Here is a 26,395-nt window from a genome sequence, read left to right as displayed (position 1 = left end):
CACTGAACCATGATAACATTTTAAGATATTTAAGTGGGTGTTCAGTTTCACTGTCAACTTACATGGCAGTTTTCTGTAGACAAACTCTTTTCTAAAATCAAAATGAAAGTTGGAGGGGAAAAAGGTCAGATGAAACAGCTAATAGTTTTGCAAAGCTAGTACTTTGTAAGACCAGACTTTTGGCTAAGCATCCAACAATGCATTTTGTACAATTCTTTTTTGGAAACGGGTCACATACAGGTATACTTTAGAGGAATAATCAAAAACCCTTTAATTTCTGTAAGCTTACATAGATTTTTAAAAAGAAAGAGACCAGTGCCACAAAGTTTGTGCATGATTCTGAATTGTTTCAAAGTTTGAGAGGCTCAGTTCTGGCATTCCACTGCAGCTCAAATCCAATGTATGTTTCTTCAGCTGACAAATGAAAGATGATCATCTTTTACCAGTGAACTGATGATATCACATATGTAAACTGGGAGCAGAATATCCTTATCACAAGAGATCACTCTTCCACCCATCCCTAATACAGTTTGGTTGAATAAATATTTTTTTGTTTTGAAATACAAACTAGGTGAGTTTGCTTCTCTTCCAGAGTGCAAGTCAACATCACCACACACTTTGCAGTTAAAATGGCATTCCTCCTTTGATCTGCCTAGCAACCTGTTCATCTGTGGTCTCTTCTTTCTCTTTTTCACGCTCTTTGTTCCAGTCTTTAAGGCCTTCTGGTAGTGAAGTATCCTCATCCAAACTTCCTGTGCCTTCAACAAATTCCTCGTAAGTAGACTTTTCTGCAAATGGTCTTGGGCCAAGCAAGTCTAGCATATCACTTTTATCAAGCACTTCCTTCTCCAGTAGTCGTAAGGCAACCTGTAACAGCAGTAAGTTATGTCACACATACAAAATACCTAGGTTGACTCTCCTCTTTGGAAGAATTTAAGGCAGTTTGGGACCAAATTCAGCACTGACTTAATTCCAGTAAAAAACCCAGGTTACTTAGAGTTCACTTAACACATGATTTTTCTCCCCTGTGAACATTCAGGTCGCAAAAATACCATTCTTTAAATCCCACTTCTAAGATTTGGCAAAGTGTCCTCCCTATGGGCCACTGTTACTGTTGCTTCAGAACAGCAGTCTTCTGCCACTGCCAAAGGCTCCTGATGCAAGACACTAAGCTATAGATGAAAACAAGTATTCCTTTCTGATTAAACCAGATGGTTCCACAGGGCTGATGTTATGTTACAAGCTAAAGAGCACCATAAAATAAGAATGCATACACTACTGTACAAGTGTAGTTTGGAACCTTCTTGGGTCAGTGAGCAGATTTGTTCAGCACAAGCCATATGCAGTGACCTTTTTTAGGATGGTGACCTGCAACACCATTTACTGAATCCATACAGACTTGTCGTCTTGTCAGTAAACCTATCTGATGCCTATCCTTGAAAATTATCTTTTTGCTATATCAGGCTTTCTAGTGTGGAGGAAGAAAATCTGCACAAGGGTAATCTCAGCTGCAGTAAGGCAGGTCACAAGTAGCCAGGGGGCAGGGAAGGAAGATGGCAGGAAGATTCTTATTTGAAGTTCAAAAGGAATTCAGAGAAAGGAAGTTATATGTGCTTCCCTTCTTAGAGAGCTTCTTCTAGCCTGATGAATTGGAGTCCTGGTATTTTGTGTTTGGGTTAAGTTTCATACTTGTCTAATACATCTACTAAAGCCTACTTTAGTAGACAGACTCTTCCCTCTAAATGAATATTGACTATGTAAGGGAGTAGAGATGTTAAATCACATTCATGAGTACCTCAGAGGTGTTCCAATACAAAAGGAGATTTCTATTTACTTATCTAAGTCTTGTGACATACTCCCAGGATTACATCAAACAGTTTTTGAGCAATTTTCCTCACATACTTAGAGTCACTGTTTTTAATCTATTCAGTTCAATTCATATTCTGGCTTACCAGCTGGAATTTGGCAGCTAAAAATACTATAATGCTCACCTTCTCCACTTCTGCTTTCTTCTCTGTCAGAAGACTTACTGTCCTGTCATAAGCAATGTTAATTAGCAACCGTACTTCTTCATCTATCAATCTGGCAGTTGCCTCACTGTAAGGTTTCTCTAATACCATGTCTCCTTGACGAGGGAGATCAAAGGATATCTGTCCTACTTTTTCATTCATACCAAACTGAACAATCTGAAGGAAAAATAAAAAGAAAAAAGTCAAACAAAAGGAGAGATAGTAAGGTTTTAAGTGTGCTCATGTAAAATACAGTAACCAAAACTGACAGGAGGAAGTAATTTTGCTATGACCCAATCTTCTCCTCTAAAACCAACTCTCTCCTGAAAACTCAAGTCTACCTAAAGTACCTTGGTTGACTTCCACTTACTTCTTTTTAATGATTAAATTGAAGGACACAAATACCACCATTTAAAAGGTGGTTACTCATGCTTTGTTGTTTAAATACCAAGATATTACAGAAAAACACTTCAGTCTTCATTAAGCAGTAAAACTCTTTTCCTTTACCAGAATTAAGTATTTTTCCAAATTCAAAATGCTTCCAAAATCTAGCATATTCCACTCACCCATACAGATAGGTTAACTTAAGTACTAGAGGATCTTGAAGACTTTGTTCTGTCATATGCAAAAATCATATGCTATACTTCATCCCAAGACACTGCCCTACAAAGGTGAACATTATTGTTATCTTGCTTGACTCATTACTGAGTATTGACTCCTCTGGTAGCCAAATATGGATGTTTAAGTTGCATTTTACTCCAGCAGAGGCAGAATTGAAGTTCAAACTGCTATTTATGTATTTGCTCCATGGCTACTATCAATTTGATGTTTACTAAATCAGCACTTCTCCACTTGGACTTGCAAGATCAATACAGGTATGACAAAGAATATTTCAAATTTAGAGAGATCTCAGCATTAGAAACAAGCATCTTAACCTGATTTCTTAAGAAAAGTTTAATACTTTCATTTAAGCCCCCAGTTCTCTCTGGAGACAGTATGTTTGATTAACATAAACAGAGGTCTATACTTAAACATTTTTTAATTTAGTTGAACAAGAGTCACTGAAGATCCCATAAAATTAACATTAACAGGATTCCATCACACATTTACTTTCACAGCTGGGGCAACAAGCAGCACATTAGAGACCTGGAAGTAGGTGTTGTGCAGGGGAAGAGAAGCACATTCTAAATTGTCTCTCTTGCTCACCTTGTGTCTTACAAAATAAGATCTTTAGTGCTGATGCAGGAAGTGGAATAACACATCCGTGTGTAGCACCTAGCTACATTGAAGTGAGTCATTACCCAGATAAGATTTCAAATTACTCATCTGCACTAGTTAATAGGATATAAACACAAACTAATGTTTAATTGACAGCAAACAGTGCTTAAATAGAAGGTTTTCTGGATTTAGTTACACATGTGAATCCAAAGTGGATCTTCAAACAGGGCAACTGTAAAAGGATCAGATTATAAAATCTGTGCACTAAATTCCATTTTAGAGGTACACAATTTCCATATGTATTTGAATCCAACTGCAGCATGTATGTTCCTGTGGGCAGATGTAGGGTAGTAATCAAAGTCTAATGCATTAATTCCTGTTTTAAGACTGTAATAAAATGCTTGAGTCATCAGCATCTCTATACAACAACAGCATAATGTTTATTCACATAATATTTTTTGAAACTAGGCTTTTGAGGGACATACCTGATGAAATTGCATCATTTTAAAATGTTAGTTTTCAAAGTGGTAGGTAGTAGGAAAGAAAGCTGTAAGAGTCGTGCTTAAGCACATACCTGAGCATATGCACTCTGGGTCACCTTCTTCAAGTCGTCTTGGGCACCAGTTGTAATTCTTCCAAAGAAGATCTGCTCAGATACACGTCCTCCCAGAGTCATGCACATTCTGTCAAGTAGCTGTTCTTTGGTATAAAGATACTGTTCTTTGGGTAAATACTGAGCGTAACCCAGTCCTTTACCACGAGGGATAATAGATACCTACAATCAAAATTAACAGAATGCTACAACTAAATACCATTGAAAAACAAAGCATTCTTCAGTTTGACTTAATTTTTTAATATCACAGCCTACACCATACTCACCCTTGAAGTTTTAATTCAGACATTATTTCCATTTACAGTTTTGCCCTCTGTGATTTATCCTTAAAAGCCCTAGCTAGCTCTAAATTGGGATAACAACTACTAGAATATATGGAAAAGAAAGGTAAGACCACTGTCATATCTTTTCCAAGGACTGTATGGTATTTTAAAAGTATTTTAACAAAAATCCACAGTTCTTTTAGAGTTATGTATTGGGCTTTAAGTATTCTGTAACAGACATAACATTTCTCCATCTTAAGAATTCTGATTAGTTGGAGGAGTTTCCATGTTTACTAATGTCCTTCCTTCCAGCAGTAAGTTGTACAAGATGAATTTTAAGCTCAAAAGTCAGATGAGATTAAGAACACAGACATGCAAAACTATGAATGTTAAAGGAAATCTGGGAGGTTGGATTGCTTTTTCCTTTATCTTCACTTGTCAAGATGTGCATCCATAAACCAAATTAAAACTAAAATCAGCCTCTAGATGACAATTTTTGTAATTATATTTCAGAAGAGGCATCTACCTGTATAACCTGGTAAGAGTAACTTAAAACTCTGATATAAAGTCTAAGCTAAAAGTCTCAGAGAAAAAACAGCTATCGAGGCAGGCAGACTCATGAGAACAGATCCCTTTCACTTAGCTGTTAGAAGGTTTGTACTATAAATTGCAAAGTCAGAAACAGATAAGAAAGCTACAAGTGAACCAAAGTAGTACTCCAAAACTTACACACAGTATCTTTTGCAAGATTACATATTTTAATACTCTCTCAACACTGGGAGCTGGGGTGAGGGGTATGAAGAAAAGAGAAAGATGCTGTCCATGCTACTATTAAATTACTAGCTGAAATTAGTTTCCTTTACCTTTAAGAGTGGGTCAGCATGTTCCAAAAACCATCCTGCAACTGCATGCCCTGCCTCATGATATGCTACTGTCTTTTTCTCTTCTGGTTGCAGTACTTGAGTTTTCTTTTCCAAACCTTTATAAAATAAATTTTATTAATAGTTTCAGATATATCTTTCTCCAGTAAAATCCCTTATATTTCCTTTAGAAAGTTGGTGAGCGTTACTTAGATGCCATGCATACAATCTACTGAAGAAGTTCTAAAATAAAAAGCAAAACTTGCAAGTTTTAGAATTTTGTATCTCCTAGGTTTTACTGTAAACTTGTCCTTGATTAGACTGTCTAGTTTCCAATTCTAAGTTCTTAAGAATATTCAAACATTTAAATAAAACATCTGTACTTTAAAATCAAATAGTTTTCTAGACTATTCCAGGCTAACAGCAGTTAAAAGCATTGCTAAATCCAAACAGCTAATTCTCTTGTTATTTTGAAGAAACTAGAAAAGCGTCCTGATGAAGTTTCTCTCTCTACCCCTTTCTCCTTTACAAGAGTCAACAATATAAACAGGGTGCTTTTCTAAGTCTTAAGCATGCTTAGGAGAGAAAAAAAAAAATACAACCTTGAAGAACAGGAGAAAGGTTCAAAGTGTGGATTTATCTATATAAAAGGAAGCAATCTGTCATAATACAATTTTTGCGGAATGATTGATGTGAATCACCTACCTCCAATAACTCTTTCAATTGCTTGCTCAAAATGCTTTTGGTTTATAGCATCTGAGAGATGCCTTGCAGCAATTAAAGCAGCTTCATTACAAACATTAGCAATATCAGCACCTAAAAGCAGAGAAGGCATGAATTACCGATAGTTTTCAACAATTTTCTCTCAGTCTAGGGTAACAATAATCTTATCTAGAATTGGATATCTATAGATTCTCAGAGATTGAAAATTAAAGGTAATGTTCTCTGAAATAGTTCATTATACATAGCATAATTCTTTAAGATATATTTAAATACATGTACTACAGTTACAGGCTTTAGGATTTTTCTCTTGGGTAGACATCTATCAAATAGATTTTATCACCACTGAAGCACGTGTTTGATATATCCTATCTTCCGTAACTTTTCTGTGTGCAACAGACTATACTTAGACTAGTAAACAATTAGCAGAATAAACTTCCTACATATGGATCCAATATAGCTCAGACCTTGATGAATCTCTAGAGGATATCCTTTGAAATTACTGGCTTCAAGCCATCCACTTCTTGATAACATTATTTACAGTGATGCTACTGTGATAATTTAGTTTAAACATCATCACTGAAATTACCAGACGTATTGACAATCAGACCTCAGGAAATTTGTATTATATATAGCATGACAACAGCAAAGGATTCAACTAGTGGTCAACACCGATTTAAAATGGATTAAATTACAAGCCAGTAATCAAAGTTCTTACATCCATTCCTAATTCAACACAATGTTACACAGTACATTTTCAAGGGAGAAGTTTTTATATGCAGAGACATAAATTCCCCTACAGAACGTGCACACAAACTCCCCAAAAGCCAGGTCTTCTCTGGTAGTGTTCAAAGACATCAAACAACGTATTAAAAGGAAGAATACACACACAAGTGATAGCAATGAGAAATTTCTGGATTGCTTTTGCTGAAGACAGAAGAAACTGCTGTTTGGTGTCACCCTCACCAATGCAGACAAAACTTAACACCCTCAGAAATTTCCTACTTGGTCAAACAGGCAAAGAAAATTTCACACACTAACAGTAAATAAAATAAGAGCGTCATCCAGAAGATCAGGTGTAAGAAAACCAAAAGTAGTAAGGAAATATCTACAGCTTATACAGTAAATGCAGAAGCACACAGCATTAGGAGTCACTTACCAGAAAAACCAGGTGTTAGTGATGCGAGTTTTCTTGCTAGGTTATCTTTATTTAAGACTGTGTCTAATTTCAGAGGTCTAAGGTGAACTTTGAAAATAGATGCTCTTCCTTTTATATCTGGGGGTCCTTTAAGATTAAAGAGTACATTTTTTACTTTTCACATACGTATATATTCCAACCAAATGTGTGCAAGGAAATTGCATATGTATACAGCTGCAGTGATTTCAGTGGTATTCTGCAAACGCAGAAGTGTACCTCAATGCAGATAAAAACTTACCAATGTAAATCTGTCTGTCAAAGCGTCCTGGCCTCATCAGAGCAGGGTCTAAAATATCTGGCCTGTTAGTACCTGCCAAAATTACTACATTTGTGGTTGTATTAAATCCTGTTGAAGAAATGTAATAAAATCTGTGTCAATATAGTTTCCATGAAAAACATAAAAATAGAAATAAAATGACTGTTGCTTTAAAGGGCCACATAAGAACTGACAGTTTAAACAAATGTACTTAAAGCTGAAAATACTTGTTTGTAAAGAGTATTGCCCAGCTTTTCATAACAAGTAAAAACATGGCCTTGGCCTCTGCTTTGTGTAGTACTATATCAAATCCTGCTTTATCTTCAAAATGCAGTAACAGATTAACTGCTCAGGAAATTGCAGAACCAGAATTGGTGGGGTTTTTTTTTTTTTTTTTTTTTTCAGACTGGTCTCTTACAAAGAATTTTTTTCTTGCGTATTCTACTTTGTCAAAGTTATCAGCTGCAGAATGACAGTTCTTTTTTCCAAGCAAATTTTAGCAAAACATCAGGTTGCAGCAAAGTGCATCACCATTCTTCATTTTAGGAAGCAAGGAAACACACTCAATTTATATTTAAGCTAGAACCCAACTCTTAGTTAACAGGTTAATTAACCAGTAAGTGCATTAGTTCTTTCCCTTATGCTTACTATTATAATGTAATATTAAAAGTTAAATACTTACCATCCATTTCTACTAGAAGCTGATTGAGTGTGTTCTCTTGTTCACTTTGTCCTCCAAAGTTGCCCCTTCCTCTTTTCCTTCCTACTGCATCTATTTCATCAATGAAGAGAATGCATGGGGCATTTTTACGAGCAAGAGCAAATAAGTCTCTAACCTTAACAGGAGAACAGAATATGTATCAGATTGGTTTGTAATTGTTCAGAGTTGGGGGGTGGGTAGGAAGAGAAGAGGTACATCAGTAATAGTATCACTATAATTGAGTATGGTTGTTCCTAAGTAATCTAAAGCCTCCAGCCAGCTCTCAGGGTGATGGTAAATTACACTGTAGCTGCTGCTCAGCAAGAATCCCTTATGTGGAGGCCCCTGGTTGACAAATCCTTTCTCAATCCATAAATTCAGAACATTGAACAACTTAAAAGGCTTAAGAAAGAATCACTTTTTCTGAAATAACTGAAATTATCTTCAACTTCAGCTCTAAAAGCCTCCAAACTTCTGAAATTTAAAGCAAGATTTCTCTTTTAAACTCTTTCTTTAATGCACAGTATTACAGCAGAACTGGAATGTAAAGGGGCATGCTACCACACAGTAGTTGTTCATACCAAAGAAATAAAATCTTTTAAAGTTTTTCTCCATTTAGAACAGGGTGATATAGCAAATACAGTGAACTTACAAGTGCTTACCATTGTACTCTAACAATATGCCTTTAAAAATATTAACTCTTAGCCTTCCTGTCTCCCTTCATTACACAGGCTAGAAAAACTGAATTAATCTCTAAATATTTACTGGGAAGGTAAATTAACTTCTAGGAGTCTGGAAAAACAGGTAAGACCTAAGCAAATAGCAGAAATTTTGGGGGGGACTTTCAGGTAAGTGAAGATACTACTTATCAAATTCTACTGCAGTAGTTACAGCACAACATGATTGGCTTTAAGATGCAACATAAGTTACTCTGCTTGCAAATATATCTGAAGGACCTCATTAAAACCTGTTCAGCGAGGTAACAGATCTACAACCGAGAAATCAAATGAGAGCAAACAGGAAATGAAAAATTATGGAAGAAGTCTGACCTAAGTGGGAGTTGCCTACAGCTCAGAGCTTTACTACTTTGTATGTTAATGATGCAAATAGAAAAGGCTTCTCTGATAACAAAAACCGTACAGCAGATGTGAAGAGATGTGAATTTTAGATAGTACACTATTACAGAAAGTCACTCTGATTTGTAAGCAGAATTTGAAAAAAGTACAACGAACATGAAGGAACATGATAAACAAGGAAAGGTGTCAGATGCTCAAAGTAAACAATCTTTTGATTGCAAAGAGACAGATCCAGAAATATACAACTGCCTAAAATATTACCATAACACATACACACTAAAAAAAAAATAAATAAAAGGAACAAAGGCTGTAACAGTTTTAATTCTAGCATATCCTAATTTACAAATAATCAACTCATTAACAACTGTCCTGTTTACTAAACTCATAGGAAACGAAACTAAAACATTCTCATGTTGTTTTCTACAGGCATCAAAAGTTACCGACTGTGATGGAACCTTGATTCATAGCCAAAGCAGCAACTGTTATGTCAACAGATTTAACTTAGTAGTAAAAACTGATAATCATCTGCATAGACCAGCAGGGAAAGTTTAAGACACTTTGCTTTGGGGCGTTTCAGGTACGTAATGACAATTACTGACAATTTAGTTTCTGAGTACCATTATAATCTCAGGATATTTAATACTTCCCAGAGAATACAGAACAGTTACTTTTCTTATTGTTTCTTGGTTGAGTCCCTTCTACACTGCATGCTCCCTTTTTTAAGTCCCACTCATCTTACATATGTAATCACTATCTCCATAATATCTCCTGTGGCTTTCAGTCAACTTTTTTCAGTCATCCAAGTTTTTTTACCGTTACCTGTTTCTCCATCTATTTCCCCACTCTCTATCTATACCCTCTCCCCTCCATAGCAGTGTCTTTTGCCAATTTCCTTACACATTTCCAGTCCCTCTCTGCATCCTCTTTAGAGCCTCGAGTCCCAGCCACCTTTGCATTTAATTTTGTGAACAGCTGTTATTCTCAGTTCCAAGCTTTGTGCCTACCCACTCGTGTCTCCCACTCCCCTTCCCTTTTCTTTTTTCAGGAGACCCAAACTTACCTGGCTTCCCATATGTGTTTCCCAGCTATATTACGGGAAGAAGTCAAGCAAAAGATTATCGAAAGAGACCTAGGTTTGCAAGAGACACATGCATGCACAGCTGTGACAGACTAAGGACCAAATCTCGGAAAGCTTCTCTGCTAACCTCTAACACACCTAGACATGTGAAAATTGCCCTTTTTCAGAACTTTACAGAACTCTGTCAAAATATGTTTTCCTGTGAATTTTCACAGAACATAAAAATGCATGTACCTGGTAAGAACCCTTCCCTGTCCAATTTCAAATTCAAATCCTAAAGCATTTCCATTTCATGCTAGCAGAATTAGTTTCCAGACATGAGTAAAAACCACAGTACACCTCCTTAAGTCTGCTCACAGAATTTGCAGCAAACAAATATTAGTTTTCCAGAAGCGTGTCATCTTGCAGTATACTTTTTAAGGCTTAAGACAAGATGGTTGGTGTTTGGTGAAGGTACAAGCTGTTAGAAATGGAGTATAAATTTTGGACATAATGAAAAAACATTTTTTTTGTGTTACCCGCCTCATTTGTAAAATGTTATCAGTAACTAGTTTACTGAATATTTTTCAGCAGATTTAAGCGTCCTTCCTTCCTAAAGAGGAGAGGATACATTTAAAACTGTTTGAAATGTAGTTGTAATAAAAAAACAGCTAAAGGAAAATGGATGTCCTGGAGCAGAGCTAACTCCTTCCACCTATCATGTTTTTAATTAACTACTTTAAGAGAGGTAAGGCAAAAGAGCACAAAAAATGTTAGACATAAATTTGCATATTTAAGTCACCTGATCTCCAAAAATGAATCATTAGCTCCATGACCCTCAGACGCTCATTTGTGTGTCCCAAACAACTATTTATATCTAAGAGTTTGACACCACAAGAAGAATTTCTTCAAAGTTCTTCAAAGAAATAGGAACTATTTAGAGCAGGAAGAGACATTCCCATAGCAGTAGTCAAATAAGCTACATATTTCTAACACAGCTAGTAAATTTACTTCAGAGCAGAGTTTGAAGAGTTCAGTTCTGTTTTCTTAAGGTTCTGCAAAGAGGCAAACCCTTAAGGTCCCGATGGCTTGCAAGCAGATACTGAACTGCATTAGTTCCTTTTATGAAAAGTATATCTATGATTCTTGTGTTTAGACAAGCATCTGGCATCCCTTATAAGTAATCTGCATAGATGAAAGAACTTCAGCTATAATCAAACCATTTGTCTCCCAAACTTGACAAAGTCCTTTCAACCAATACTGAAGCAAAAATATAAGGCCAAAAGACTTACTCGAGCTGGACCCACACCAACAAACATCTCTAAGAACTCCGAGCCATTGACTGTGATAAATGGTACATTAGCTTCCCCAGCTGTAGCTTTAGCTAGAAGTGTTTTCCCAGTACCTGGAGGACCTGTCAGAATTGCCCCCTGCAAGAGAAACAAGTATAATTTCCTCATTAAAAAAAACATAATAAAAGCCTATGAAATATCTTAGTTAAAAGGTCTACATATTATGATGTTGAGTCCACTAGCTCTTCTTCCACCACAGCCAAAATTATGCAAGTAAAACTGAAGATTCATCCCTCATTTAAACCAGTAAAAGTTAAAAAATATAAATTAGCTACAACATTGCCATTGCCATGCTGTCTTAGGTTTACAGGAACAGTGTTTTCTTTGACTGACATTAAAAAAAAGATATGTCAACAGATGGGCTCCCATGACAACATAGCCAAATGACGATTCTGTAACAGTTATATGCAACAATGATGGTACACATGCATGCTATATATCATTTGTCCTGTGTGAACAGATAAAGTGTTCCACGAGGCAAATCATCTAGCACCACAGTTATACTGTTGGCACTTAATGCCTTTTTTTTTTTCCCCTCTGGCTGTGGTAAGAAAGATACTGCAAAGCACAATATGTAAACATTCCTAGTCCAATTTAGAATATTGAGGACTGACAAAAGACTAAGTCTTTATCTGCGAAGTCAGCATCTCCTTACTTTTGGAATTTTTGCTCCCAGATCCTCATATTGTTTTGGATTTTTCAGAAAGTTAACAAACTCCATTATCTCTAATTTGGCCTCCTCACATCCAGCCACATCTTTGAATTTGACATCTATTTCATCCTTGAGGACTTTGGCTGTGGTTTCACCCACGCTGAAGAGTCCACCCATTCCACGCCCTGCTCGACCTAAGCCTGCAGGACCTCTCCTTAGTGTGTACAGTAAAGAACCAATAATCAGGATTGTAGGCAGCAAACTCAGTAGAAATGATCTGTGGAGAAAAAATGAACAAGGGAGAAAACCACATGTATTACAAAAATCCATTACTGCATATAACATGCACAAAACATTGGTTCCATCATAAGCAACCTTGAACAAATTCAGGACAAATACTTATTAACATTTTGTTACACTCTGTTTACATTTTTGCAGGTTGTTCAGATTGGGAAAGAACCAAAATAAATTTGAGAACAAAAAAACAGATTCTGAATTACTGAAGTCAAACAGGCCAAAAGCCTCTTATAACTATAATTAAAGGAAGAGTTGGAATTAATTTCTCATTGCCCATCCTCCTTTCCTCATGATTCTAGGAAAATGTAAATTAATAATCTTAGAGGGTAACACATTTCTACACTTGATGTTTAACAAGCAACAGTTTTGGGGTCTGTTTAGTTATTTTTTGTTTTTAAACCAAACACATCAAGTGACATTGAGTTTTACAGATAAAAACTGCATCATCTAGTAAATCTTCTGTGCCCTTCAAAGGTAAACTCACAGGACTGGTTTATGCATATGGTTATCAAAATAAGTTGTAGTAGGTAGCATATAATTGGTGTATGCTACAACTAGACAAAAACTTTCCTCCAGAATATAATCTTGCTCTTATTCCCTTAGGTCTTTCTCCATTTTTCTTCAATGTCTCTCATTCCCTTTCTGATAGCTGTAAGTTTTTGGTTTGTTGGATTTTGTGGGGTTTTTTTCTAAATATTTTTTTTTTCATTACTCATTGCCCATTATCCTTCATTGTCTGTCCTCCAGCTTTGTAACATAGCTCTGTACAGGCCAAAAATCCTATTACTAACATGGTCCTCATTATCACAGTATCTGAGCACTGCACAGATTTTTCTGTGGCAAGACCTTCAAGAAACAGCTCACAGGAAGTTCTATCAACACTCAGCAAAAACAAAATGCTGAAAAGAAGCACTACAATATATGAGCACGGGATTTCCAGGCTTTACTGATATCCCACATTTCTGAGATGAAGAAAAGGATTTTTCCCTATCCTATGGCATTCAGCAGATTCTGATCCAACACAGAACAGCAGTACTCTGATCACATAAGCTACTGAGCTATTTTCTGTGGCAGTTCTGGGGCAGAGCAAGAATTTACAGGCAATGTGTTCTATAGAGAACAGACACAGAGGAAGGAAGGGCCAGAGAGACTGTGGTCAGAAAGAGGGGTTTGGCAAGTAAGAGATTTGTGCAAGGTTGACAAAGACATTGGAACTGACATACTTTTCCCAGTCTGTTACAACAAGCCTCAGGCTGACATGCAGCCTCTCCACACAAGCACCACGCTGCCCTGTTCTCTCATTTTTTTCTAGATTTGTTTAAATAAGGGCTTAACAGATTTATTTATGGACCATCCTTAGGAGCATGCCCTATTAGAAACAGAGAAATGAAACAGAGACAGTGTGAAGAAAGACAGGGAACAGAAAACCTCTATCTGAAGTCACAGGATGGTCCAGAGTTAAGGCTACCATTTTTCTTGTTGCCACCAAGACAAACAGGCATCAGCAACTTGATAAAACATACTGCAGAAATTAAAAAACTTTCCCCTCCATCCTCAAAAACTGGAACACACACCACAGTACCAAGAAAGAAAACACAAGAAAGGCAGCAACTGAGCCTTTTTTATTAGTAATACAAGCTACTACACCCAAAGTTGAATCTCCTGATGGGACAAAACCTATTTCACAGACACCAGGAGTCATTTTCAAACTGCTGACCTGGATCAAAAAAGAAACCAGTTCATGGGATAAAAGACTACAATCAGTCTTCTAAGCCATTCAGAAAACCACATCTAGTCTCATCTAAAGCCCAGGTCAATAAAACTCAGCTACAAAAGACTAACACAAAGAATACAAATCTAGTATTGGAGCCATTATTCCCTACTGGGGAAGTAACAATGCCGTAAATCCAATGTCAGTACTGTTGTTCTTAACCAATTTAGAGATTAAAAACATGATGCATCTACCAGCTCCTGATAACAGACAGGATTTACTTAACTACAAATTTCTTGCCTTTTTGCAAGCCACAAAATTTGACTGCGGCTGAATTTATGGGTGGAAATGGGTGTCTGTCACTATATCTCAGTCAGTATGCTCTAGTTCTATGCCATATTTCATCTGTCCAAAAATCTGCATGAGTGCCATCTGTGGAGCTTTACAGCTGTGCCTGGCTGACTTGTGCTCTAGTCACTTGGAGGAAGGGCTTAAAGAAGGAAGGACTAATTGTAAACAGAAACATTTATGTAATAAGCAGCTAAATTTAGGGTAAGAGGATATGGATTTCTACATAGACAAAGTATTGAGCAGCTCCTCTTACAGTTAACATTCAAAAATAAAACCAAGATAATTGTTATTCTGATAATACTGCCACCTAGTGAAGCAAAAGGTGCATGTCTTACAACTCTACTTTTCTACTGTAAAGACAACCATTTTTATTAAGAGACTTTAAAGCAACATCTTACCCATCACTCTCTGTTGAGTAGACTACAGGTAATCTGTTCTCCACTTCTATTCCCAGATCTTGCTGCACAGTTTCAAGATTCCGTTCAAAAGTGTCCACACTACCAATATTAAACCAGACGTACTGCTATAAAAAAAAAGGAGAGATCACCAAAGTGCCCTATCTTATTTCAGCTTCATTATAAGCCAACTTCTTCCAACACACACAATCAATTCTCAGAACTGATTCAGACCAAAACAGAGTTTTCTTGCCTTGTAAAGATGCATCCAATAAATCTAAGGCCTACCAACCTGAATATACTGTACCTGTCATTGCTTCTACAGAAATCACACACCAAATAGTTTAGGGGAACTTCAAATAGACTGAAATCCTGGCATTTTCTCCAGGAACAAATGGACACAGAGTAGGTAAACAGATCTTTAGGAAGGAGCTATGAAGTCAGAATAATACAGAACACTGAGCCAGCAAACACAGCAGCCATACAACTTACTGTTTCACTTGAGGGTCTCAGCTTTTCTAGTTAAAAAAGGCAATTCTCTACTTTTGGAGTCCATACTAGCTTTACAGTTAGCTATCTTCATGAAAGACAGCATGAACTTATATAATACATCAGGAAAAAAAATTCCAGATATTACTTTCAAACAGTGTTGAGATCTGTTTTTTCAAGAAAATCTTCCTTTGTGCATGCACCATGACCTGCCTGCCTGACTTGCCCCTACTTATCCTAATACTGAAAAGAGAAAAAAAAAGTAGTCCTAAGTATTAACTGATTGAGAAACTAAGGCAACTGGTGGTATGTGGGCTAAAGAGTAGGTGTATAAATAAGTCACACAAACCCACTGATGAAGTAATTGCTGCAGATTTCACTTAACCCCAGAGGGACTTGCAGACCTTGTTTCAGAAAGTCAGTTAAAAATCCTACCACCCAGGAAAAGGTAAAATAACAAATCTTCTCTTCTGTTTTTGAAATAACTGGCTAAAAGCAGTCTGGAACAGAAAAGATCCACAAGTATGTATGGTTAAGTCTGGGGTTTTCTTGAGCAGATGGAAAATAGCAGTTAGAAATACAGAACCTTCAGTAATTTCTCACTCTTCCTGTTTGTGTATTTGTAGTAAGAACATGGTGCTGGAAAGGAACTACTTGCCATAGCTTTAAGATGTCTATGGCCAAACAATTAATACAGTAAAGAAAAAACAGTAAGGCGGAAAACGTTTAGGATTAAGAAATTATTAATGATCCAGACCAAGTTTTCTGCATCAAACTTCACCTACAAAGATTGCTTTGTTGTTTCTAATGACTCAAGTATATATGTATTAAAAAGCGTTTACCCATTCATGAGGAGCCTTTCCTGAAACAAAGATCACTCTAACAAAGCGCTTGTTCACCACTTCAAGTCTGTCCACCTGTAGGAGGAAAGAACAAAACTTGTGATCTGTTAGAGCATACAGTCACTGCACTTCTGTCGCAGCTAAGAGCTACATATACCAAGTATGAACCTGTTCTGTTTTCCAGTAAAGGAGAATAAAGTTCGTGTTGTAGATCAGGATGGTTCCACAATCTACAGTTTGCCATTAAGAGTGGCATGAAGAATCATGTATGTAATCAGTAAACAAAGAATACCGGCACATTAAAATTTAGATTGAAGGATGGCTTCAAACCCTTTTTCAAGGAAAAAAAACCAATGCACACCACAGCTCAAATCACAAGTACAGTGAAATAGTTAAACAATACTTAACTATTTCAATGGTCAAACACTAAAAACAACAGACCACACCACTACAAACTCTTGTAGCAGCTTCCAAAACAAACCAAACCAAAGAGAATAGAAGAATAGAGGGAAAACAACTTTTCTCTTGATGTTTTCCACCATACAAAAGACTTCATGTGCTACCATATTAAACACAATCAATTTATAAAAAATAATTTAGTTGAAGTAACAGATACCATACAAACTAAAATCAATAATTGAGCTGCAGGTTTGCAGATATGTATTATTAAGCCTTTTTTATTTTTTTATTTTTTTTTTTTTTAAACAGAAGTAGTCTCAAAGGGTTAGTTTTTTGAATTTGGCAGGGTCTCTTAAGAAGGCAACTAAAGTTTCTTTCCATTTTTCTTTCTCTTTCCAGAAAATAACTGGTTTCAGCATCTTTACAGAATTTAAAGACAGCAATAGTTCTGCAAGTTGAGCCTGAACTGTACACAGGCTAGTGTGTTTGTTTCCCTGAACTCACTAAATGTAGCCATTTCTGTCAGAATTGAAGCAAAACATGAGCTAAGAAGCCACTCTAGATCTCGAGTGACTTCATGCAAAACTACCTTAATGTCTCCGTTTTGAAAAGCTTGTAACCCCAGTAGCGTGGATGTCTTCTTCCCATTAACTGGGCATCACTATGGAAACCAACAGCATTTAATAGCTACATATTTAGCCTATCTGAATAGCCAGACTACATCTTACAAAGGCCCAAGAGACTTGGTTTTCTGCAACAACCCGCTTTCATAATGCTTCTCTGCAACAAGGGTTCAAGCTTCGTTCACTATAACAGCTAAACTAATCTTTTTACTGAGCAAGTGTCTTACTGCTTCATGACAAATATAACTAGTAAGGTTTTTTCACAAGATGTACATATAATTGTCAATTAAGAACAGGACTGTAAGACACAGTCTAGGCAAAAGGGTAGAAGCATACAAAGAAGCTCTGCATAGATCATTAAGACAAAGAAAGGTAGGAAACAACCTGGTTAGCACTTTACTGAAGTAATGGAGGACTAGGAAGCATGCTGTTAACACAAAATCCCAGGTCTGAAACCTAGAGGAGGAAGCAAGCCAACGCTTTCCTAACCTGCAGGCCAAGCTACAAACAGGGAGGTAACAGAGCCAAGAACTAGTGGCTCCTGAAGTAGAAAAGGCCTGTGTATGACACTCGATCTCCTGAACTTCAGGGCATCACCAAGCTTTCCAAGTGCAGAAAGCTGCCAAGTTCTACAGAGAGATAGGACACCGATAATAAAATTGATTACTCCAGGTAGGAAGAAAAGAAGTAAGAGAGGAGAAAACAAATAAAGGAGGCTATTTTCCAACACAGGCCAATTTACTGTCCTTGGAAGGTATTCTTCAATTCCCCACCCTCACCTTTCTGTTCACACTGCTGCCCCTCAAATCCCCTGAGGAACTGATTTAAGGCATGAAACAAGCAGGACAGGGGGGTGTTTAAAGTTAGAAGCAACTTTCTTCTGAAGGCAGCTTGCATGTCTGCTTAAGCCACTAGGTCAGCTTACCTGTGCTATAAGACCATATGCCGACAGACTGTGGTTGCGCTGACTCTTCAAACTAGCATCAACACGAGCTATCCAACAACAAAGTTCTGTCCTGAGCTGCCCATTCCCTCTCCTCTTGAGCTGACACAAATCTTCATACAGCCATCCAGAACACCAGATCAAGGAACTGATTAAGATGAAAGCTGATTCCCTTCTCCCTCAAAAGTTCCTCTTGAGCCAGTTCTCACTCCAGATACATGAATACAAGCGTAAGCGGGGAGGCAGAAATGAGCATCTTCAGCACACTGATTTTCCATTTCGATTCCCCTCACTACTCACCAGTCCTTTAGAAAGGTAGTTATTGACAAAGTCTTTCCAGGTGATTTCTCTCCCAGGGACCCTGAAGAAGAAGTAATATACAACCATCGTCCAGAAAAAAGAACTTCCTACTACGTACATCCGAAACTCCCTGACATCCCATGGAATGTCACCCTAGGAAATGGACAAAAAAAGTTTTAGAGTCTGTAATACAGTAAAGACACAACAAACAGGCTCTAGTATCTATTTGTGGCTTCTATTCCCTGTCTTCAAGGTTACCACAGAGAATGGCAAAGAAAACTATATTCTGTTATATGAACACTTCAGTAACTTCTGAGGAATTACAACATTAGTAGAAAAATATTTTAAGTGTTTAACAAATAGTAATTGAACAGTTTTGATCTATGAACTACTTCAGAAAAAAAATATTTTGCCATCTGTTATGACCTTTCTCTATCCACTCTACAACCATTTTACCTGCCTTCTAGGACTACATGCAAGACCTACAAAACTAAAGAAACCTAACCGCAAGACAAAACACAAAAAATCCAGGAATGAAGAAAAAAGATTATGCTCACTAAATAAAAGCAGAAAAAAAATATTCTTTATATTCTTGTACTGCTAGATGCTATTATCTTTGTGCTACAGCTAATGACAATAAATATAAATTCTGAAAAGAAATTTATGTAAGTATTCCATTAAGGTCAGAACAGCTAATAGTAAACTATACTTAACTAGCACTGTATGGTCAGCAAGTTCTACAAATTGACATTCTGAAACAAAATACGAATCCTTTAAAGGCCTGAGGCCCCAATATAGGCATACTAACTACTAGCAACCTTATTCATTTAGCTTAAAACTCCATTAATGTTCCTGAACCAGAGCTAGATGTCTCTGAAGGTATACACAAACAGTTATTCATGAAAAGCACTGAGGTGGGGAGCCACCTAGAGCCAGTTACTATGAAACACTAGGACAGGAGGCTTAAGGAGGATGGCCCTAAAAAGCAAAAAACATGCAAGGCTATTTCATGGGGACAAGACAGTACCATAAAGACATTTTAAAGTTAAGACCTTCTGTAATCTGGTCCACCAGTTAGTTTCTTCTTTCTTGCCACCTTTTTTCCCACCACTGCCACCTCCTCCACTACTAGTCCCACTGGGCTGTCGGGCACTAGCTTGCTTTGCTTCTAAAAAATAAAACGTAACAAAAATATATCTCATACTAATCTCACACTATTTTTTATTAGTTTTAAAATTAACAAGTTTTTCTGAAAAATGAACTAATTTGCAATGCTACAATAATTAGAGGATGTGAGAAAACAGATACATAGTCCATTAACTGGCAGAGACACATCTATCTCATACAGTTATGATCAGAAAAGAAGTCCATTAATTGTGTAAGTGATGACACTTGGGCACCAAGAACTGAAAATATAAAAGAAACCTGTTAATGGAGACTGTGCAAAACTTATTTCTACTGCACTAATCCAAGACACATGCAAGATTATTCTAAGCGCTTTGTTGTTGGTTGTGGAGGGATATTGGTGGGGTTTTTCATTGGACTTGTGGGAGGTGGTGCATGTGGATTGTTTTTTTTGGTGTTTAAAAAAACCTAAACCCCACCACAAGCTCTATGTAACATCTCCTTCTCCCATAATTCACCCCTCCAGTCATACTATGGTCCTCTAAAGGCTCAGGGTCTATCAATATCACCAGTTAGCATCCTTTTTAATATTCCAGAGACAAGCACAGCACAGTAGCAGCCAACTACAGCTGAGGAGTTCATCTTCATCATTCTTCTACTGATCCAACTCACCAGGTGCCGGCACGACATAGCATTATGTCACATGTCAACACAGTCAAGAGGGCGAGATGGAGCACAACACTAGCACACTCCTTCCAACACTAGCTCCTTCAAGAGCTTGGCAGTCTGGGCATCTAGGCATGACACTAGATTTCACCATTCAAGGTCTAGATGAAGGAGAACTGCTGTTCCTGTTAGTGCTCTCATAAGAGACTCACAGGGTTGCTGCTTCTCATTCTCCTTGGAAGATGTGTTATATAGATTTTTGCTACAACAGAGTGGTTGTTATTGCTAATAATCTCCAGATTCTGCCCCCTCCTTGTAAAGGTAAAGCTCCTTCTAGAACTGCCACTACTAACTGCTCTTTCAAGCACCAGGCTACATGTTTGGTTCTGGCTAAAGAGCTGGTTCTGGATCCTCACCCTGAATGACAATTCTGGTTATTCCATACAACAAAACAGGTATTTTAGCCTGCTCTAGGAAAAGCTGAGAGCTATACACAGAGAATCTCTGAATGCATAACTAATGTCAACTAGTAGGAGACAGTAAAACAAGAACTTAAGGACAGCATTCCAAAAGAAGCATAAGAGAAAATAAATATTATTCCAGAATATATACTTGATATGAAAGTAAATTAACATTTAATTATCGATTCGCACTTTTAAACTAATCTGGTACAGACAAAAACCGAAAACCCAAACCCACAATGTTACAACAAAAATCTAGTCTAATAAACACACATTCCACAAAAAGAACTGAAGTTAAGCAGCATTTTTGTACCTTTTGTTTCTCCAGCTGTACCTTTAGTTCCATTAGGTTTCTTCCCATTGGGAAAATATTTTTCAAATCCTATTAAGAGAGTTAAGCTCAATTGTTTTTTAGTTTACAATTTTGTCATTACTTTTCAGTAGTCATAAGCTAAGTGTATACAAAAGCAAAGAAGCTAGCAACATATAGACTGCGGAAAGGTTTTGTTCTTGTCTTTTTGTTAAAGAGCTCTACCAGGTTTCCAGAAATAAATCTACTACTGTTGACAAGAAAATATCGAGTATTTCATTACCTAAAGTAAAGCTATCCTTTAAACCAGAGCTAGACAAACTTAGGTCAACTGAAAATTGCATTGCATAGCATGAAGTTGAACAAACTGCAGTCATTCTTTAATAGCTCCTAAAAATCCCATAGATCAATGTTCCATCTCAAGATTAATGGATGGTTAGTACAAGAACTTACTTCCTCACAGACAATAAACCTAAATGGCACACAAGTGCAGCCCTCAGCAAGGAATGCAATCTGCTTCACTTCACTGATCAAAGTTATAATCACCTTTGGGAGGCTGGGAGAAAAGCCTTCTGCAAGCAGCAATTACACTTGCCAAGACAGTGCTTCTGTCAGTAGTAACTCCAGTTGTAACTTTTCCATGGAGCTGAAAGATGAAAAATAAACATAAAGCAACAAGAAGGTGCCACAAAATACTTCAAGTTCTCTAGTAATCCTGAACTGCAACAAGACAGACATGACTTTACAACAGACTTCCTGTCCAGTAACTGCTGTGGACCAGAGTGTAAGACAACAATGGAAAAGGTCAATCCAACAGGCAATTTCTACAGCAAGGACATTTTTATTCTGTTTGTTAAGAGCAGAGTGCCATCTTATATACAAACATAACCTTCTTTTCTAAAAGTGAAAAATCAAGCAGGAAACACTACAAGCTATGAACATTAAACACCTACACACTGATCCTATGGGAAGTATTTCATAACTGACTGTACAAGCATGACCCATGCAGTACTGAATTATGTTTCGTTAAAAAACTTCAACTTTTTCCAAATAGTTTAGAATTTGTAACTTCTGAATATGAAAGTTCTGCTTGAATCAAAAAAAAACCATGGAAATGGCAGACACTTATGTCCAGCTAAGAAACCAACACAGAGGAGGAATGCCAGTTCAAAAAGCAGACCTAAACCCCTATGTAGGTAAAGATCTAGTTATAGAAACAACAAACCCAAGTCTATCACACCTTGTTCTAAGACTAATTGTTTACTGTTATTTGCCATTTAAGTGCAATGAAGGAAATATAAATAAATTTACTAATTCTTAAAACTTTTGGTATCATAACTAAATACTTAAAACCAGAGTAAACCGCAACTTTATTAGAGGAATCAAACCCCCTTTCTTCAAGAAGGATATTTTTTAGGTAAAATCCCAACTTATCCCCTTTCTAAGCTTTTGCAGCCCACAGACTGACTTTTTGTCTCTATTCCCTTCCACCCCACAGAGGTGGTCAGTCTCTTGTTCTTTTTGATTAGAAATTATTTACCTTAAGAGTCAGAGAACTAGTAAAAACAAAAAAACGCTCAAAAAACCCCCCAGAAAACAACAGGTCCTGGAAATATGATTCAAGGTATCCATGTAAGACAGCAAACGTCCATCTAGGACTAACACCTCTAGCACTACATTTGTGAAGAAAAGCGTAACGTTAGCATCTCCATAGCAATTTTGTTATACTTCAAGTTAGAATGGTTGTAGACAAAACCTATTTTTGCATATTAAATAAACGTGTAGGATACTAGATTACATGCTAAGACCACCCTAGGAATGTTGACATATCATTAATTGAATTCCAACTCTCCTGAAGTCTGGGAGCTTCCCCCTCCACCCCTTATTAAATGATGAAATACATCAGACTTATTCCGAGCAGCCATCTAGTTCCACCTGCTGGAATCAAGAGGAATAACAAAACATTCTTGCTGCTTGTTTTTGTTGTAGACTGAGCTAAGAATTCTTGGGCTGCTTGATCCAGTCATTATTTTGTGTCACTGCATGTCTTCGAATAAAGCCTGATACTGAAAAACCAAAAGGATATTTTAGTGATCATGAAAAGCATCTGCAGTGCAGACAGTCTGTAGAGCAGCTAACCTAGAGAACAGCTACTAGGTTCAATATGCTATAACCTCAAACATGAGCAACTGCACCTGTACTCCTAAAAGTTTTAAGACAAGTGGGATGCACCTGTGTGGGCAATAAAATAAAAAGAGCTTGCCACAGACCAACCCATCTGCAGTTTGAATACAAGTAGGTAGTGAATGTTGCAGCAACAAATGAAACTCAAACCTATGTCCAGTAATATTAGCTTCTCTTCTATGTCACTGGTCTCCTACAAGACCAAAAAATTTCTTCTGCAAGCTCAGATTACTTTTTATTTGTAAAGAGACAGGAATATTCAGAAACGTTTACTCCAACTGAAATAAAGCAACTGCTCATGTTTAAAGGAAAAGTTTGAGTAAGCCAAATCCAATTGCCTGGCTCAGCTAGACCAGCATGGTTCATTACAGAACTAAGTTATAGTTTAATCAGGTTGGGTGGGGGGCAGGCGGGGGCAGGGAAGAAGGAGGGAAGGAGATCAGAAGGAGAGTGAAGGGTAAACAGATAGAGCTTTGGGGCACACCTGATTAATAGAACTGGTTTGTTGCTGAATTGTCTCTACAGATGCTGAATTCCATGAATAAATACATAGTCACCTGTCAAATTAATCTGGAGAGAGCAGAGTGTTTTAAAGTTATTTTGTGAGAAAAGGGAACAACTGATTTCATAGCATTCAGTAAATCACATGACTGAGTCTGGAAGGCATTCTTTTATGTTACTGATAGATCTAGGTGAGTCAATCTACTGAAACATGCACTTTCCTTCCACCATAGCATTCCACAAATGGAAAAAATGTTAGAACCGCAATACACTGGTAACAATTGCTTAGGTTATGTTTGGTTGGTTTTTTTTGTTTGTTTGTTTTTGGTTTTTTTTGTCTCTGTAAATCAACAGCATGAAAACTGATCATATTGATCCCGATACAGGACCTGTTCTGGGTTGGCTGGCAACGGAATCCCAGAGCAAGCTTAGCTGATATAAGCACACCCGCTGTCTAAGCAGAGGGAAAGCAAACAAAGCACATTTTGACTGGATGCTGTTTTGGGCTACCTACCAGGAAACTCTGGCCAGCTTCTATCAGAGATGAAAGAACTGTCACAGCATATAAAGCTAAAAACCCCATCTAATATTTTCAGGCAAACTTTGTGAGACCTTCCTAAAAATCAAGACTATTTTTAATAGGAGTTCAAGATAAGCAAAGTACACAAAGGGCAGTTTTACAGTTAAAATAACCCAGCAATGTTACTACTCTGGAGAGTAATGTAAATCCAGTATCTGTGACACTGAACAAGTGCCTTCTTCACAATTTCAATATTAAATAAGTAATTTTAAATAAGCAGAACTACTGATTTTACAAAAACTTTGTAACCTCACTCAATTTTTTAAAAACTGAGACTATACAAAGCAAGAACAGAAAATCCACTTGCACAGCTACGTAAGCAAAAGACCAAGAATCCGTCAGTTCTAGAAAGTTACAAGTTTACAGCTTTATCCATATACAAGTTCCAAATCAGATAATTAAAGAGCTTTGAGTTAGTTTTACTTTGTTTAACAGTCACCAAAATATTACATAAAGGCATGCTGGGGGGGGTGGGCACAGAAAGCTGGTAAAGAAATCTAACTTAATGCAAGGTTTGTTTTTTTGTTTTTTGTTTTTTTTTTTAATAGAAAGATCAAAAAAAAGTAATGGCTTTTATGAAAACAATGTTCCTTGTTTTGCTAGGATGACTACTAACTTTCCCTCATAGTTCCTATGTTCCATTCCAAACACGAACTCATTAAACTGACAGATTCGCAGTGCTGCTGACAGCATTTCATTCATTGTTGTAATGATGTTCAGCTCTGACCAAACAAAAACATAAACATTAAAACCAAAACACTTATTTACACTTAGGACTAAGTTACTAGCATCCTTGTGTGTATTGATCTCAGTTATCACTACCCTAGTGATAACCTTCATACCTACAAAGGTGCAATTATTCTCCACTATACGTTACAGAAAGATTAAGCAATCTGCCCGAGATGCCATTGAAAGATGGAGGAATTAAGCATCTCCCCTTTCCCAAGCAGCAGCATAGGCCTGTCATTTGATATGGTAGGGCTGACAACAAGGTAACACACCAGCTGACAGCCTAACCAGTGGTTTTCAACCTGCGGTCCACTGGCGACTAGGGGGGGCATGTCGTCACCACAGGGGGTCTGCAATAGCTTAAAGCAGGGGTGGAGAAAGTCCAGCCAGGAAACATTTGGTCTGGCCCGTGGCAGGCACTGAGCCTCCTTTTCCCACAGCTCCCTCCCCTCAGTGTTCTTCTCATACTCAAGCCTCCCTGCCTCCACACCTGCCCTAACATGCTAGGATATTTGGTGCTAGTTTGGTTGGTGGGATCCACTTTAACTAGAGAAAACTATTTTTCTCTTATAAATATTTTCTTAACCCAACAGCCCTTTTCAGGGCTACAGTGGGGCTGAAGTCTGTTCCTCCAAGTGGTGGCCCTGGACCCATAAACACAAATATATGGTAACTGAACACAAAGAAGGGGGGAGATGAAAAGAGTTGTAAAAGTTTTTTATCAAATTTTAATGTAAAAATTGACATCAAATTCAGAATTAGCACATTAATATACCACAAAATGGGGAATTTGAGCAAGAAGAATGTTGTTGCTTTTATTTTAAATTCATAGAGTCACTGCAATAAAGGTATTATAATAGGCATGCATTAACAGATTAACTTATTCCCCCTTCTCTCCAAATTTGAAGACCTTTCAGGAGAAAATTCAAATAAATATCTGAAAGCACTCTAGCGCTTTAAATCTTGATGGTCCGCAGCCATAAAAGGGATTTAAAGGGGGTCCGTGGTGAAGGGAAGTTTGAGAACCCATTTTACTAAGAACAAACACCCAGCCACCACCATTTACAGATTAGTACTAGAATGCCAGGTCAAATCCACACCACTACTGCAATCCCAGCACGCAAATTACCTCCTCTTCTTCAGCACGTTACCACTGCACTCACTGACAACTCAAACCCCCAAACGAATGGCTCAGCAGAGACGCTATGTGGGGACAGCCACAAACCCACCTACCGCCAATCATCAGCCGGAAAAATCAAAGGAGTAAGGTGGCATATATCAATTGAAAACCCGCCGGGAACGCGGCAATACCGAGCAGCAGCTCTCAGGAGCCGCTTCATCATGCTCCATGAAAGCCTCTCTCCTTCGGCCGCTCCTGCAGCCCGCAGTGCCCGGGGCTGCTCCCGCACGGAGCTCGGCTGCAGCTGCCGGGCCAGGAGGCGTCGCGCTCACGCCCATCCACCGGGCCTCGCTCTCTACCGCCCGGAAGGGCAGGTACCTGTCTCTTATACACAT

General features: G+C 37.6%; 1 protein-coding gene across 1 annotated transcript; it reads right to left on the bottom strand.

Annotated features, from left to right (window-relative positions):
* Positions 1–216: 216 nt before the first annotated feature.
* On the bottom strand, positions 217–26,223 carry AFG3L2 (AFG3 like matrix AAA peptidase subunit 2). Its single transcript, XM_026841426.1, has 17 exons — positions 26,114–26,223; positions 21,433–21,581; positions 20,890–20,958; positions 19,377–19,492; positions 18,325–18,477; positions 16,060–16,134; positions 14,732–14,856; positions 11,978–12,251; positions 11,263–11,400; positions 7,820–7,973; positions 7,120–7,227; positions 6,843–6,968; positions 5,669–5,779; positions 4,967–5,082; positions 3,802–4,002; positions 1,992–2,186; positions 217–867 (listed from the first exon to the last, which is right to left on the bottom strand). Exons 1-17 carry the CDS (start codon positions 26,221–26,223, stop codon positions 625–627), a joined length of 2,463 nt encoding a protein of 820 aa, XP_026697227.1. The 3' UTR covers positions 217–624.
* Positions 26,224–26,395: the final 172 nt, after the last annotated feature.

Source organism: Athene cunicularia (genome assembly GCF_003259725.1).
Source record: "Athene cunicularia isolate RWA chromosome 2 unlocalized genomic scaffold, athCun1 chr2_part1, whole genome shotgun sequence".
In the NCBI taxonomy this organism is placed as follows: domain Eukaryota; kingdom Metazoa; phylum Chordata; class Aves; order Strigiformes; family Strigidae; genus Athene; species Athene cunicularia.
This window is presented reverse-complemented; position numbering and strand designations above follow the sequence as displayed.

Bases quoted from the DNA above. Each gene is read 5' to 3' on its own strand.
- AFG3L2 (XM_026841426.1), bottom strand. From the start codon at position 26,223: ATGATGAAGCGGCTCCTGAGAGCTGCTGCTCGGTATTGCCGCGTTCCC. The intron at 21,582-26,113 runs GTAGGTGGGTTT...GAGAACTTGAAG, and splicing joins TTTCCGGCTGATGATTGGCG to TATTTTGTGGCACCTTCTTG. The intron at 2,187-3,801 runs GTATGTGCTTAA...TTTTTCCTTCAG, and splicing joins CCCAGAGTGCATATGCTCAG to ATTGTTCAGTTTGGTATGAA.